This window comes from Falco rusticolus, chromosome 1 (assembly GCF_015220075.1).
Source record: "Falco rusticolus isolate bFalRus1 chromosome 1, bFalRus1.pri, whole genome shotgun sequence".
Taxonomy (NCBI): domain Eukaryota; kingdom Metazoa; phylum Chordata; class Aves; order Falconiformes; family Falconidae; genus Falco; species Falco rusticolus.
In genome coordinates this window covers 22,013,793-22,029,793 of record NC_051187.1, presented here as the reverse complement: position 1 = coordinate 22,029,793, position 16,001 = coordinate 22,013,793, and the positions used below count along the sequence as shown (strand labels likewise).

At 49.5% G+C, this 16,001-nt stretch overlaps 1 protein-coding gene and 1 long non-coding RNA gene across 8 annotated transcripts in view; both read left to right on the top strand.

Moving 5' to 3' along the window:
* The first annotated feature begins 2,861 nt into the window (after window positions 1–2,861).
* CUX1 (cut like homeobox 1) overlaps window positions 2,862–16,001 on the top strand; it is a 281,213-nt gene continuing 268,073 nt past the window's right edge. For all 7 annotated transcript variants that reach the window (XM_037375047.1, XM_037375045.1, XM_037375048.1 and 4 more), the window contains exon 1: window positions 2,862–3,011. In XM_037375047.1, the coding sequence (XP_037230944.1) occupies window positions 2,949–3,011 (63 nt within the window). In that variant the 5' untranslated portion in view covers window positions 2,862–2,948. The remainder of the gene's footprint in view (window positions 3,012–16,001) is intronic.
* On the top strand, window positions 4,423–6,445 carry LOC119142279. The gene is made up of 2 exons (XR_005102210.1): window positions 4,423–4,573; window positions 6,073–6,445. It is a non-coding gene; the product is annotated as an uncharacterized LOC119142279 (long non-coding RNA).

Genomic DNA, 16,001 nt, shown 5'->3' with positions numbered 1-16,001 from the left:
CTGTCAAGCAAGATTTCCTTGGGCTTGCTGCCACACAAAATGGCAAATAAGGGACTTGATCCTGCACGAAGACAATAGGAATTATAGGTGCTCAGTGTTTTTCTCCCGGCAGAGTTAAGGTTTCTCAGTACTTCCTAAAATCAGCCGTCGTGTTTATACTTATTCCAAATCATATTGCTAAAAGCTCTGGTACCTAGCCACAGAGCTAGGCAATTGGCAATAATGTAAAAAGATGTAACTCCCGCAAAAAAGACTACAATAATGTTAAAAATATCGTAAAATATTATTTATATCAGGATACATTTGTTACCCCATATGACAATCATTCATACTTCTTGACAGATATAAACCTCCGCTTAACACATTAGTATCATAAATATTACCAGATAGAACACTGTAATTTAATACCTACCAAATGTATTTTAAAATATTACTCAATTTAAAACTTTGGATTTTAACCAGATGTGTTTCCAGAAAATGATTCAGGTCAGATGCTTTTTTCTTTTCCTTTTTCTGTGTGCACGCGTTCAAAGCGGAGCATTACTATGTGATTTATTGTGCTATGACTGTACGCCTCGAACCTAAAACAGCACCACGATACTTCATCCTCAAGGCTTACACACCTGCAGTCCAAACTAACAAGAGAAAACATCTACATGGCACGGCAGGAGTCTTTGAAATGTCTTTTTGCAGTTGCCTGGACACAGAACAGACTGGTAGAACAGGGAGGCAGCGGAGAAAGGGTGAAGACAGGAACTCCAGCCTCTTTCATCTAGAAAGGGGGGACCATGGAGAGATTAGAGGAAAGGATTTTGATTAGATCACTGGAATGTGAAATGATGCTTCCCAGGATTAAAATCCTATTTTAGAGCTACCAAACCGGTTACGTTGTTAGTCAGAATTTGGAGGCTCGCGCAGCTCCATCCCTGCAGACGGCTGTCACTCAGCAGCACCCTCTCACCGGAGCAGGGGGGACCCTGGCCGGGCACCCCACACCTCCCCACTGTCATCCCAGCCACCGCCACGCAGCCAGCATCCTGGCAAAGCCACCCTCCTTGGGAGCATGGCACTGCTGGAGGAAAAGGGGTGTCCTTCCCAAACGGCACCCCTCGGTCCAGCCCCATGTGCCTGGGATTTCAACCTCGCCGAGCGCCCAGTCCAGCTCCCCAGGTGGAGGCCCGACATTTTCACAACCCGGTGCCATTGGTTTTGTTCCCAGTACGGCCAACTAACAATTTGAAGGTCTGTAGTTGTCGGGCTGATCGTGAGGTGGAATCCATTAACATAAAACCCGCCATCGCAATTAGTATCTTTGTAAGCAGCAGCCTCAGCAAAAAGTGGAAATGGAGGCTGAAATGATAGTGCTCCTCCAAACGAGGACAGCAGCAGATTGGGAAATAATCTGTAGCAATTGCTCCGCCGCCGTCTCTGCTGTAACTTCTCAAAAAATAGACAGAGCCATTTTCAAGTAGTCAACCCGCTGACTTGAGCGAGCACTAAATTCACTTGATGATCGAATACAATTTGAGGCAAAAAAAATCTACACTCACTCACTTACCCGGAGGAAGATTTATTTCCCTTTTACAGATGAAGTGCAAAACAGTGAAAGCAGCCGTATTTGGAAAAATACCGCGCAGCTTATTGATTTCAAAGGGGACAAGTACGGACCGTGGTTTTGCCTATTTCCCAGGGAAAACAAGGAATGCTTTGGGGGGGGGGGGGGGGGGGGGGTAACCTATTTGCAGAGCGCTGGTGTGGTTTGTTTTGTTAAGAGATGAGCCGGGTAAAATGTTCTGCGCTTTTCAGGAAGGGAACAAGGAAAAATGCTCGTATTTATAGCAACATTATTGTTTAGAACAAGATAAGTTTATTTCATCCTTTTAATCTCCGTTTCTATGGATATCCTGCGCGGAGCTATGAGCTGATTTCCCAACCTTGGTGCCAGCCGGCCCCTCGGAGGCAGCGGCACTGCCCTGTGAGTAAGTGCCCGGCCACACTTACACCGGCCCTCGCTGCAGCCGGACCCGCCCGGGCCGGGGCGCGGGCAGCCCCCGGTGAACTTGCTCATTGTTGTTCCCCCAAACTCATTTCAGACCGCCGGCTCCCCCAGGGTGACAGCCTGCCATTAACTGCGCCGCACCGCGGGGCTCCGCGCACCGACGGTGGGGGGGGGGGGGAGCTCCGTGCACCGCTTGGGGGGGCCGCGGCCAGCGGGGGGGGGGCTCCGCGCCGGGGGGCATCCGTGCCCCACGCCGGGGGCTCCGACCGCGGGCAGTGCCGCCGCCGCCGTGGTGCCCCGCGGAGCCGCCCCCGCGCCGCCGGGCGTCCACGCGGAGCGCCCCCCCCCCCGCCGCGCGTCCCCGCGGAGCCCCCCCCGCCGCCGCGCATGGCCGCGGAGCTCCCCCCCCCGCCGCCGTGCTGCCACGCGGAGCCCCTCGGAGCCCCCCCCGCGCCACCGCGCATCCCCGCGGAGCCCCCCCTCCCGCCGCCGCGCTGCCCCGCGGAGCCCCCCGGAGCCCCCCCCCCGCCGCCGCGTTGCCTGGCGCCGCCAGGCTCGGTCGGACCCCGCGCTGCCCGCCCCGCCCCGCTGGCAGGTCCCCCCGCGGGCCCCCCGGGCGGGCAGCGCGGGGTGCGGGGGGTGTGTGTGTGCGTGGGTGCGTGGCGGGGGGTGGGGTGTGAGCGACCACCCTGTGAACGCGCGGGCGCGGCGCCCCCCCCGCCCCCCCGCGAGCGGCCGGGTTGAGTCCGTGTTCCGGGCGGGCGCGGGCTCCAGGCCGGGATTTGGGCGCTCCCCGCCCGCCTCCCTCCGCCTTGCCCCCCCGCCCCTCCTCCCCCCTCCCGGCTGGCTCCCTCCCTCCCTCCCTCCCTCCCTCCCCCTCCCTCCCGGCTCCTGAACTCCAGCCCCTCTCTCTCTATCAGCCGCTCACTCTGTCTCAATATGTCTCAAGATGGCGGCCAATGTGGGATCGATGTTTCAATATTGGAAGCGCTTTGATTTACAGCAGCTGCAGGTCAGGCTCCCCCGCTCGCCGCACCGGCCGGGCCGCGCCGCCGGACCCCCCCCCCCCTTCCCTTCTCCGCCTTCCCTCGGGCCCGGCCTCCCCCTCCTCCTCCCGCTGCCGGCCCGCGCCGCCTAAAGGGAACCCCCCGCTCCGCCCGGCCGCGGCGCTCCGCTCCCTCCGCCCCCCCCCCCGCCACTGATCACCGGCCCCATCGGAAATTGATCCTCTTTGTTCAATTCATCGATCAGCCCAAGATGGCGCCGGAGCCGGCGCTGCCGGGGCCGTCGCCGCTTCGCCCGCTCCGTCCCGGGCTGCTCTCTTCCCCGCTTCCCGTTCCCCCCCCGGCGGCCGGGGCCGTGCGGGGCGGCGGGGCGGCGGGCGGCGGCGGGGCTGCCGGCGGCCGCTCCTCTTCCCCCGCCCGCCCGCCGCCTCCCCCCCGCCTGCCCCTTCCCGCCGCCGCCGCTTCCCCGCCGCCTTTTCTCGCCGGGAGCCGGGGAAAGTTTACCGAGTGCTGGGACTTTGTGTGGGGGCGCAGGGAGCCGGCCGGGCTCGGCGTGCAGGCGCGGAGCGGCGGGGGCTGGGGGCGCTGTGGTGCCGGCCAGGCGGGCGCTTCCCCCGCCGCTGCCCGGCCGCCGCCGCCGCCTCGCCTCGCCGCGGGGTGCCGGCCCTCCGCCGCCGCCGGGCAGGGGGCTCCGGCCCGCCGCCCTCCGAGCGCCGCGGCCCGCCGGCACAGCGCCGCGCTGGGGGGGTGGGGGGGCGAGGGACGGGGCCGCGGCGGGGTCCCGCGGGGCGGGAAGGGGGCGAGCGGCCGGCGCGGGGGTGGGGGGCGCGGAGGGCAGCGGGGGCGCGGGCCGGGGGGCGGCGGGGCAGGGCGGGCGGGCGGCGGGGCACCCCCGCGGCGGCGGGGCGCGCTTACATAACCGCGGGCTGCAGCCTCCCGCCGCCCGGTCTGACAGATGCGCGGAACGTTGATGCTGCGCTGGCTCCCAACCGCCCGCGAGTGCCGCGTCCCCCGAGGGAAAGCGCCCGGCAGCCAGCGCCCCCCGGCTCCCCCTCGGCCCTGGGGTGCGTGCGCGGAGCGGGGCCGCTGCTTAACAGAATTGCCGGGGTATAGATCGGGGTCGGGGGTGGGGGGGGTGTCTGTCAAACGATGAATTGGTGCTGCTCCCGCCGCTGAATGGGATTGCAACACGCGTGTTTCTCCCAGTTGATTGGTGCAGGAAGGCGCTGCCCTGCCTCTCCGAACCCTCCGGTGCCTCCCGTTTAAATAAATTGGCTCGAAAGCCGGCGGCTGCCCACCCCGGCCCCCTCGGCGGCGGGCACGGCGCGCCGATGCTGGGCAGAGCCGCAGCCCCGCTGGAGGTGAGGGCGGGCGCGGGGGGGGGGACGACACACACAGAGCCGGGGAGCGGGACCCGGGGGACCCTCCCCTCGACGGGGCTGAGCTAGCGGGAGCGCTGCTGCAAAACCGACATCCGAAAACCCAACAAAAAACCCCAGCCCCGCAGCCCCCGAAAGGGGAAGAGCTACGTAGGACCTGTAGTAGGAGGCTGGTCCCTTCTGACTTTCAGGTGCGGTGGGAGGTGGGGTAAAGTAGCGTTTCGGTTCAGGCTTTTCCCTCTTTCCACCCCCCTCCTCGTGTTTTATTGTTTCTCTTAAAGGCTTTGGATTAAGGTAGACTTGGCTGAACTTTGCTAACTTGAAAGGGTTCTTAATAGTGACCCAGAATACCTACAGGAATACGGAAAATGAGATCCAGATGTAGCATTGTATAAAATAAAAGGGATTAAATTAAGATGTAGTTAAACAAGGTCTGACATCTTTAATTGGGGACTTTTGCTTTTGCCTCTGTGGCTGTGTGGTTGTGCTTGCTTAGCATAGGAAAATAAACGCTCCCAACGTCACTGCCGTGGCGTTACATTTAATGGTAAAGAAGGCGAAATATTACCTGTAAAAATAAAGCCTTCAAGAAATGCTTATTGATTAAAACATATTACGTTAAAGTATCTATCATGTAAATTAAATTCTAAAATGTAATGAACGCAGCCAAATGGCATTTTGATAGATCGTTCTATTCTGTTTTTAGTAAAAAATAGCTCACTTTTATCATAATTTAATTTCTGTGCATACTGTAAAACCTGTTGTGGAGTATCGCTGTGCAAACCTTAATCTCGTTTTTGCAGACTGAATGTGACAGTCAGACTTGAACAGCTTGTAGGTTCTCCTTTGAAGCATTCTGGTAACGCTAGCTTAGAGCTGTTTGAACAATATTCATTACCTGCTTTTGAGGACTTGCAATTATTTATACATGTTGCGGATTGAGGCTGTTCACCTTTTGGCAGGTTCACTGGGCGATCTGTACGCAGCGCAGAGTTTATTAACTTTGCACACGGTTTGTGCAGAGTCCTGGAGTGACCAGAGAGGTAGAGAGTACCTTCATCCATATGCAGAATAGTTAATTTGTTTCAAATTAGCTTTTTATTTTTTTTAATCCACCCATCTGCATGAAGAGGTAGTGTAATATTTACTCCCACTTGCAGATGAAGCAATATGCTATAAAAACTATCCTTAGTGAGTATGAAGTTCAGTCTTACAGAACTGTCCATACCTCCCTCCTTCCCCTGTCATTTGTACTAACGTATTTCGAGCGTGGAATTCCAGAAAATAAAAATGCTTTCACTTGCGCTTCCTTTAACCCTATTCCAGGACAAAAACCTGAGGGATTTATGCTTAACGCTGTTGCATCTGTGCCCTGTAAACTCCCACTCCCGTAGCTCTGGGTCTCGATGCCTTTAAAGCTGAAGTTTTCCTGCACCAGAAAGTTGTAAGGAGCTGAGGCTGTGCAGCCCCGCAGCGAGCGACATGCGCCCTGTCTGCTCGCAACTTCCTCTTCTACGTTCTGTTAGAAGAAGACATTTAACTGTTGATGAGCTCTGACCTGCCTTGTCATATTAAGCGGGAGGTTTCTCAAGTTTGTATCAATATTAATTAAAAACAGTGCCAGAAACACTTTAGGGTCTGACTCCTTAAATTATTTCTTTCCTCTCACTAAATAACCTCTTGTTTATAGGAAGAGAGATTTCAAGAGTTGGAGGCAGAAATTAAATAATTCAGAACTCGGATTAAAGAACAAAAAGGTCTGTTCACAAATGGAATACGAGATGCAAAAATGGCAGTTTCCTGCAGGTATCAAACGTGGATCTTCACTTGAGACTGTCCCTGAAAGGCACGCAGACGAAAACTTAACCCTTTTCTCTTAGTTACGTTTCCTAAAGAAACGGTGGAATTAGCGTGGCGTTTCTGCATCGGTTGGCCACGTGGCTGAAGACGGACCCATGTCTAGTAACTGATGGCGAGGGAGTTGCAGTGCGCGGAGAAAACAGATCCTTGCAAATGGTGAATATTGTGGCGATAAATGCAAATTAAATCACTGGAGAAATGTTGTTGCCCTCGAGTTAGAGCTGCTGCGTCTCTTGTTTGGAAGCAGTTGGGTGATCTGAATCAGGTTGGCGTGCAGCAGCGTCAAGGTAACCTGCTGCTGCCGGCCCCTTTTGAGTTTGTCGTTTTTTTGGTGTCATCATCACCTCCATCACAAACCAACCCTCTGCTGGAGAGCAGGAAAACGGGCGGCACATTCCCGTGGGGATGGCATGCAGTTCTCTTTAGGATCTTGCTTAATGTTCCTGGGGGTGTGTGTATGTATCCGTGTCAGAGGAGGCAGTTTGTCCTGCCGTACCTTTTTGCCCAGCAGTGTCGCATGAGTAAGTTTAGCTTGAGTCTGGAGTCTAGGTCGAATCTGCAGGGTGAGTGGAAGAGGTTATAATACCATTTGGGAACTTCACAAACTATTGAAGAATTTTGACAGTAAATGAAAGTCTCAAAATGTCGTTGTAGCTTTTTAGGACAGGCAGATGCACGGGTAAAAAGTACTGTTTCTTACTTTGAGCAGAGCGGTGTAACTTGTTACTGTCGAGCTGGGGGATGAAAATCTCAAGCCAAATCTTGCTCACGCATTTCTGTTTTTTTTAAAATCTCGTCCTGGTATTGCATCATATGGGATTAAAGTAAGCATGGAGTATTAGTTCTGTGCATGCTGTGACTAATCGTTTAAGGTAAACCATTGATCTTAAAACATTACAAAATTTGTAACAAAATCTGGAAAAAATAAGTAGTAACGAGCAGCATTTGAATACGGAAGCACTTCTATTATTGAATTAGAAACAGGTGGAGTTGTTGGCATCTTCTAGTTAGATCTGATTGTACCAGAACACCAGTTGATGTGCTTTAAGTGAGGGAGGTAACATGCTTCACCAGAAACGAATTAGCCATCACATCTTAGTGTTTAATTCTGTTTATCTTTGCAGGTTACTGTAGAACTTGTAGTTTCTGCCTAGAAGTAGGCAGTGCTTTACTATTTATCATGGTAGTTAAATGTATATCAAGAAAAGAGTCTCTAGCTACTCTAAATATGTTCCTGCTGCCCCCCACCTGAGCAGAGACGTGTAGTAAAAGCAGCTCGGTAGTTCTGCAGGAAGATGCAATGCGGAGAGCTGAGAGGGATGTGAAAGCCAGGGCACCGCTGCCAATATACTGTGGGAGCCGTGCTTCCCTGCTGCAGGAAGGCTTTGGCTGTTTGTGGTGGCCCTGAACGTCCAACACGCGTGACCTAGAAGGGCCCTTGATGGGTGGAGAATTTGGCTTTCACAGGATTCCTTGAATCTTGTTCCTTGAGTCCTCCTGTTCCTTGGAAAGAGATTTCTGAAAACATTTCTAGCCCTCTTTCCGTAAATGAAGTAATGCCCATCTGAACATGGCAGAATTAGTGCGTGTTTCAATCACTCTACTTTTATGCCAAGTTTGTGGTTAATTGGATAATGCATTGAGAAATGCAGTAGCGAGGATCTGGAAAATGGTAATGGTTGGGGTTTTTTTGAAAAAAGATTGCACTGCTTGGCTGCATGTAACAATACCAAGTAAGTAATGGGTGAAACGTTTGCTATAGAAGAAATTACATGCAATCTAAAATTCCATGTGAACAATTACTCTTTATTTGCAGGCTGATTTGTAATGCAAAAAGTGGATGTAGAAAAATGCATAATCCAGAGTTTCAGTTTGATCACATTGAGGCTGAAAATAAAGGCAGTTTATTTATTGGATAAAGAACAGATAACATATATAGATGCTTAGTATTTTTTAAGTCGCCAGGCAGGCAGCACCCATGGACTTGTGGCCCTTCTTATATAAGCAGGGTAATAAGTTCCCACCTTTTACATTCAGGTTTCTCTTGCACGTGTTCTTTACGTTTTACGCTTTGCTTATCTTTGTGTTTGGCTGTTGCCTATATCCTTCAGGAGTGAGGTGTTGAAAATATGATGTTTTCTGCGCAGAGAATACAGTGATGGTGTTCCAGCATTGCATGAAGGAGTAGGGGGGCAGATGTGAAGCCGAGGGGGGGAAAGCTGAGACGGGATCGATAGCAGAGGGCAGGGAGTCTAGGACAAAGAGATTTGTACAAGAGTGCTCAAATGTGAGATTGTAGGTGTGATGTTGGATTTACCAGGAAAGATAGAGAGAACTGCACGATCAGAATAGTTAATGTTTTTAAATTAGTAAAGATAAGGTGAATCTTACTCCTTTTGTGACATATATGTTCTTAGCCTGGTTGTTTCTGGTTTGACAAGGCAAAGAAGTAATTTCTGCTTTTATTGTTAGTTATAATGAAGAAGATACAGTATATTACATTGTTCGGGTTGCAGAGAACGTGGAAATCCAGACAGATAGCTGAATGTTAACAGCAGAAGGGTTTTATTAAGATCAGACATGGAGCGTGCAGACGTTGGGTGTAGGTTGGTGGGGTGTAGCAGTGCTCTCCCCCATTGTCAAGCAGTGCTGGCATTCCCAGGAAGGCAGTAAGGAATTTGTTTGATTGACCGTGGTTCCCTGATCATGCTTCTGTTTTGACTCTAGCAAGGTAGAGCAGTTCTTACTACGCTGTTACTTGGTCACTTCTGTGCCTTAGCATTTAGCTATGTGCCTTTAGTATAGCATGAGTAAAGGCATTTTTCGCCAGGAGGTTGCTGAAGCCAGGGGATGGCTCTGCGCAGCCGTAGGGTTGAAGTTGGAGCCTTTCAGACTCACGTTTTATCTAACAGCTTTTTGCCTTGCTGGCGGTTCGCTCGCTTTCTTGCCTTGTGATAATTTAATGCCTTTTGTTGGCAGTTGGGGTAATAAGGAAGTTTCTGCCAGGGCTGGAGCCGGGCTGGCGTTTCACATGGGGGAAGGAGGGGAGCCGGAGCTGGGGTGGTGCTTGACCTGCCCGGGGAGAGCAGAGGTAGAGCTCACCCTTCCTCTGAAAAGTTCTGAAGCAGGTGCACAGAAATGCTTAAGCTGCTGTATTGAGATGCCTTTAAACTCCCCTCGTATCTTTGTGTTCCTGGCTGCGAGGTTTTAGCGGCGTGTAAGGATGAAGGCCGTGTCTCCGAGGCTTTTTCAGAGGAGTCCATAACATTAGAGCTGAGCAGATCCTGTTGTTCCTATGTTGTTCCTATCATGGGTGTGGAACCGTACCTTTAGTGGGTAGGCAAGCTTGGAGGTGGCAGCATCTGGCCGTGCCAGGGTGAGATTTCTGTGAATAGTGTGGGAATTTAGGCTAAAGCCTTGGTGAACAGCTGGACGATGGCCAGCGGGGCCAGAGCCCTGGTTTTGCTGGATGCAGGGATGTTGTGTTTGGCCGGTGGTCGGGTGAGCCATTGCACATGAGTGTGTAGGTGAGACCAAACATTAGTGGTCTAACTCTGCTCGCGTCCTGTAGGATCCCTTGGGCTATGGAGACATGATGCTCCTGTGCTGCTGCGTTACCGTGTCGCTGTGGGATTGCTTTTATGGGTTTGGGGGTGCGTGCATACAGGGCACCTGAATCTTTTGTGATGCTTACGTTGTAGCGGTCTCTCCTCGCTGCAAACTGGCGGTTTCTGTCTGAGACTCACATGTGACAAGCTGTGGGCAGTAACGTTGCGGGGAAGTAAAATTAAAAAAAAAAAAAAAAAAAAAGTGGAGTAGGGGAAATGATGCTGTTTAAAGCACTGGGTGGGTGAGGGGGAAGTGGTGAAGAAAGGAAGGAGTTAAGAAGTGAGCATAAGCCCAGGACTTGGAAATGAAACTCTTAGTGCAGTTGGGAGAAGAGGAGAGCTTATTTTAGAATTTATATAAATATTCGGCAGTGCAGCTGGGCAGTACGGAGGGTCTCCCAGTAAATGCCTGGCTGTAGCGTTGCAGTCAGGTCCAGCTCACCTGCGCTCGCTGACCCTATGAAAGGCTAGCCTGGGGTTTATCACCCAGCTGTTCGTGTGGAAGCATCCTGGTAAGATTTGCACGTGAGATACTGGGGTGATGGTATGACTTCAGAGTATGCTGATGGATTTGTAATGTTGCCCTGTGACAAATAGGGTTTATGTCCCTCTTAGCCTTTTAACCACTGGGATGGTATTTTCAGGTATTATGAGTAGTAGAAGCATTCTCATGGTTCTTACTTTAAAAAAAGGAGGTGGTGGTCAAGGCAGTTTAATAGCTTTTGTCTTCCTTCAAAGGCTTCCCAAAGGCTCAGACTAGATACATCTTAGGTGCAAAGGGGTTGTATGTTTTGCATGGGAATGCCCTGGCTTATTCCTATAGAAACTAAACTGTAAAGCTAAAAGGTAATGCTGCAGATGGTGACATGCAGTGGAGGTTTGATGGGTTAGGTCTTACGCCTCCTGCTCCCTCTGGTATCTCTACTAGGTATTTGAGGTTGCATGGAGTTGCTGATCCACTATTTTAAGGAAAACAAAAGGTTTCTCTTTCCCAAATGGTAAGCTTCAGCTGGTACGCATCAGCCCATCAAAAATCCATATATATTGTGAGCCCTTACTTGGGGCAGTCATGCTGAGGGGGACTGGAATGGGTGTACGGAGCCTTTCATTGGTTCGGATGCCGTTTGAGCGACAGTGGCTAGGTAGTAGTAACTTTGAAGTAAGTTGGGAATTTGAGTTGTGTGGTTAGCAGTTGAAGCATGCCTGTTCTCAGCTCTGCCACGGGTCTGCTTGGCCTCTGCTGGTTTGCTTCTCCATCTGGGAAACACTGATAGCGCTTCCAACCCCTCTTTGAGAGCACTTTGAGATACAAGATTGTGAGTTAGCACTTACTGTTCCTTTTTGCTACTACTTAGCTCTGTATGGTGGATAAATAAGACTTAGTTGCTCCATTTTCTACACCTTTGTTAGCTTTGTTTTTAAATGGATTAAGTGGAGGATATGCTACTGTTGATTTGTAGGTACTTTTCAGGCTTGTTGCTGGAAGCCGTGTCCACAGAAATGAACATGGGAAAAGAGCTGAGCGGTTGAGTGTCCTGGTGATGGTTGGTACCACATCACTGGCAGAAAAAGTTCCCTGCAAATGGTGAAAAAGTTATGGTCTGGGGTTACTCGTACATGCACACACTCTTACTTTTAAAATATACCTCCGTGGGGTACTGTTTGAAGGCAAGACGTGCGATTTATCAGGTTTCCCTTCAGATTTCTCTGTACATTAAAGGTTGCTTCCCATTTACATTATAGGCACCCAGCGATAGGAGTGTTGGATTGCATACTCAGCAGTTTGTGGTTGCATCGTAGTCCTGAGCTAGCTGCAGCGGTAGGTTTGAACCAGCTCCCTGCTTCAGGACGGGCTGGCCTCTGCGCTCCAGGTGGAGGAGGATCCTCAGTGGCCAGCAGGGCTTTTATCCAGGCTGTAAGGACTGTGCATGGCAGCGTGCAAGCCCCCCGAATGGCGAAGGAGAGGCATATGTTCAGTGCAGATTTTATGTAAGGTGTTAGACCTGCAGGCTGAGGTTCTTTATTCACCCAAGATGTATGATGGTGTGGCTTGAAACTTTTTCATACAGCAGCTTCCATTCAAATTCTTCAAGTTTTTTAGTCTTAAGCATCGATAGCCTGCTAAAACTGTCAGCGGGGTTAGAGGTTATGATTTAGATGTCTACTTGTGCCATCAGAAATATTGATCGCCTACTCATTCTGCATGGGTTTGCCTCCTGAATAGCTATGAGGCTGGAGAGGTGCTGCTCCGTCACCGCTCCTGCCCACCAGCGCTGTGAGCAGGTCTGGTGTGCTCAGCTCGGTGAACTTTGCAAAGGTGAATAAGCTTTATCCCTGTTTAGCACAACACAAGGGCCCTGACCCAGTAAGCATTATTGCATGTGCTTAATTTTCAACACATGCGTAGTCGTAGTCTTCTGAGCTTGGGTGGGAAGGAGCTGCCTTTTCTAACCCGGCTCACGGTTAAGTTATGAATAGAGATGAATCTCTGCGTGCTAGTCCAGCGGCTTCTCAGTTTCTTCCTTTATCTCATGTTTCTAATCAACTTAATTCTTTTTTTTGTTGTTTCATTGATGTGTAATACAAATGTTGTCAGAATAGCTCAATAACATTTATACTTGTGTTTTGTCTGTAATTATTTTTCATCTTATTTTTATTGGGTATTTACACATTTTATTGCATGTGCATGTCAAAGTAAATTTGTATCATCTTATCACTTAAAGATGTCTGCTTCATTTTCAGGCATAAATAAAACGTACCCTTTGTCTATGAGCTGAAATATGATAATGTTAATTTTGTCAGCAAACTACGTATCTATTTTTCTGCTGCATGCATGTGTTAATTTTGATAGTACTTAACTTTGGTTTGGTATGTCTGGTATGAGCATAGCTGCTTTTCTAATATTAATTGTGGAGATGGGATAATATTAAACATTTACAAACAAGGAGCCACTGAAGTCTTGCAACTGATTTTCTGTGGAGGGACCTCTGTGCCGAGTTGCTTACGCCATTGTAACCTGAGTTTTTTTTCTGTGAGTGCAAGAAGTGTTTCATAGACTTAAAAAAATAGAAAAGAAAAAAGTTGTGACTACACCAGTCGGTCCTCCCTTCCCTTCTTCCAGCTCTGTCCTGTCTGTTCCCTTCTTCCAGCTCTGTCCTGTCTGTTTCAGGAGCTCTAGTTTTCTTTTGCTTATAGGTTTCTACACGTTTTCTTTGGCATGGAGTTGTGCTATCGAAATTCTTTGGAAAAGGGCAGTGTGCTAAATGTTGTGTCTTCAGCTCACCTCTCCACTGCCGTTCACAACACCCTGCCCATATTCTCAAGTAAATGTACTTTATACTCACAGTTACTGCTTGAACACAGAATATGGTTTTTTCATTCCTTTCAAAAGTGAGTTGATACTTGTGGCTTGGTGGGGTAAACTCGGGGGGCTGCTGTGCTCTTGCTGCACAGGAGGCAAGAAGTGTTAGGTGCGACAGTCAGGAGGGAAGAATCGGGCTGTGAGAATTTATTTTCTGTGTTTTCCTAACCAAGAAAGTTTTCTGATCCTGCGAGACCCCGTGGGTGCTGCGTTACTGACAGTCCTTAACCCCTGCAGGACTGGAGATTGTTTCCCTTTTTTTTTTTTTTTTTTTTAAGATCAGGATTTGAATCAAGTCAAATTGTCTCACAAAGCCATGCTCTGGGTTTTATGTGTAGAACCTCGTTCGCCGTTTCTGTGCTCGCGAGGAGGAGCTGTTTTCAGGCTTTTTAGGGATGTGCAGGCAGAGCTTTGGTCAGTGCCATGATGGGAAAGCTGTACTGCAAAGCTGCTGGCTCCTGTGCCACTTCCGATACCCGTTTCTCTCTTCCTGAGCCCTTTGCTGTGCTCCATGCCATCAACTTGTGATACTAGAACTGTGTGGGTTTTGGTTTTTATTTTTTATTTTTTTTTTCTTGGGGTGGTATTTTAAATACAGCACGGATGATTAAAAGGGTGCACACACTGTGCCATGATCAGCTTGTTTTAGATAGCAAATAAAAATCTGTTAGTATCTGAGACATTCTGGCATATCCTGAGAATAGTTCCTTCTTTAATGTGCCAAGCTAAGTAAAACTTGATTAATGTCACTATCTGGGATTTTCTGACCTGTAAATAGAACTTGAAGTCTAAAATTGGAACTGTGAAAACCTACTTTAACTAGGATTAGAAGAAGAATGTAGTAGTTCAGTTTGTTTTCAGGATCTTAGAAAGTGGTCGCTATGCTCCAGAGCATACATACGTGCCACCTTTTTGAAAATTAACTTTACTGCGAGAGCTAAAAAGTTAGTTTGGGGGTACAGTGGGCGCTGGGCGCTGCTTGCTCATGGCAGTGCAAGTTCTCCCGATGTCCTAAAAGGTGCTGTCTGTGCTCCGGTCCCACAGTCCTGCAGCTCCCGATGCCATGCGGGACCCTTGCTGGTGAAAGGTGACGGCAGGCAGGCGTTTGGCGCTGCAGGCTTTCTTCTGGAGTGCCTGAACAAATGTGTAAGCTCCCGGTGTCAGGAAATGTTGGGTACGTGTGTTATTTTTCATTTTCAAAGTGAACTTTGGTTTTGTACAGACAGATTAAGTGGAAGCTGGTAAGCTAGCAGGCATGCCTAGTTTGAAAAAAAAACACACCTACTTCTATTGTTTTTGGGCATTCACTGCTCTTTATCTTGTTTGCTTCTAGATATGTCACAGCAAAATGTAGTCATATATCACGGTGTTTTTACGCCCTATTTATTTGCTATAATAATTTTACCAACCAATTGTGAAGTTAATTTCAGTGGTAAGAAATTTTCATTCTACAGCTAGGGTTTGTTCTTTTTTTTTTTTTTTTGTTAAAGTTGTCGGTTGGCAGCAGCCTCTTTGTACGGCTTCTTGATTGTCAGCTCTTCATTATAAATTTACCTTCTAAATGCTGACTTAAGGCATGACACTTTGTTTGTTTAACTGTCAGTTACACTAGTTTGGAGACCTAATAAAAGCTTCTCAGATCTTCCTATTGAATTAGGCCATCCTTTACCACCCCGGTGACTGAAGTATAACAACTGTAACAGTATCTTTCAGTATCTGTGCCATTTTTGCTGGAACCCTGCTTAGGGTGTCTTCTGATACTTCATCCTCCCGGTGACAGTAGTTAGTTCCCTGCTAAAAGGTCACTGTAATGTTTTAATTGGATTTTTCAGCTGCAAGGAATATAAAAATATAAGTTTATTAATAGAGTAGCTTTGATCATGAAGGATTCCAAAACATTTGCTGCATCGCATGTACCGGAATGGTTTAGTTTTACTGCTGGTTCAGGGCTTGAACCACGTTTTGGGGTGGAAGAGGGCGGCTGGATGGTCTACCTCGTTCTGCCCAGGGGAGCGAGGGGTGCTCCGGCACGGGGGGGGGGGGGGGGCAATCTGGGAAGGCAGAACGTTATTCCCAAACTGGCATTTCCCCACCATGCAGGATCAAACCCTGCTGCTGTCAAAGGTGCCAAAGGATCTTTCACAAGTTGTTTTGGTTTTGTTTTTCATCTGCAATCTTTGAAAAAGGTCACGGGCAATAGACAATTAAGAGAAACACTTAACTGACCTCGTTAGTGTATTTTTGTGGAATTACTGTGCTTTACAGTTACTGCCGCTTTACGCAGATGGTTATTGCTGGTTTCCATCTGTTCGGGAAGGAAGAAGAGAGACGGAAAACGGTAGCTTTAACTGGGTTTTTAACCCGAACCTTTAGGTTTCATTTCTCCTTTGACCGTATCAGGGTAAGCTGTTGGGTATGGCGTGTGGTGGGTGCAGGGAGAGGAGATCAAAAGGGGGCACGGCCACATGGTACGGGGCACGGCAGCAGTTCCCAGTGTTTCGGGCACCTTTTTCTTTGAAGAGCCCTTGGGGGTGTGTAGCATGGTTCAACCCTGGCCCACAGCCAGGCCGGGGGAAAGGCTGACCAAGACTGACCTTACGGAAACCATTTAAGCCAAGTGCTGCATGGCCAAGCCCCATCCTTCAGCTCACACAGCTTCTTTCCAGTTTAACCTTAGTGCTCCCAGTATGACTGACCTAACGGTGCCCCAGTGGTTTTCCCTGGTTTGGCTAAAATCTGCTCCCTTACACCATTGCAATGGTTAAAAAGTTTTAAAATCTTTCAAGGCTT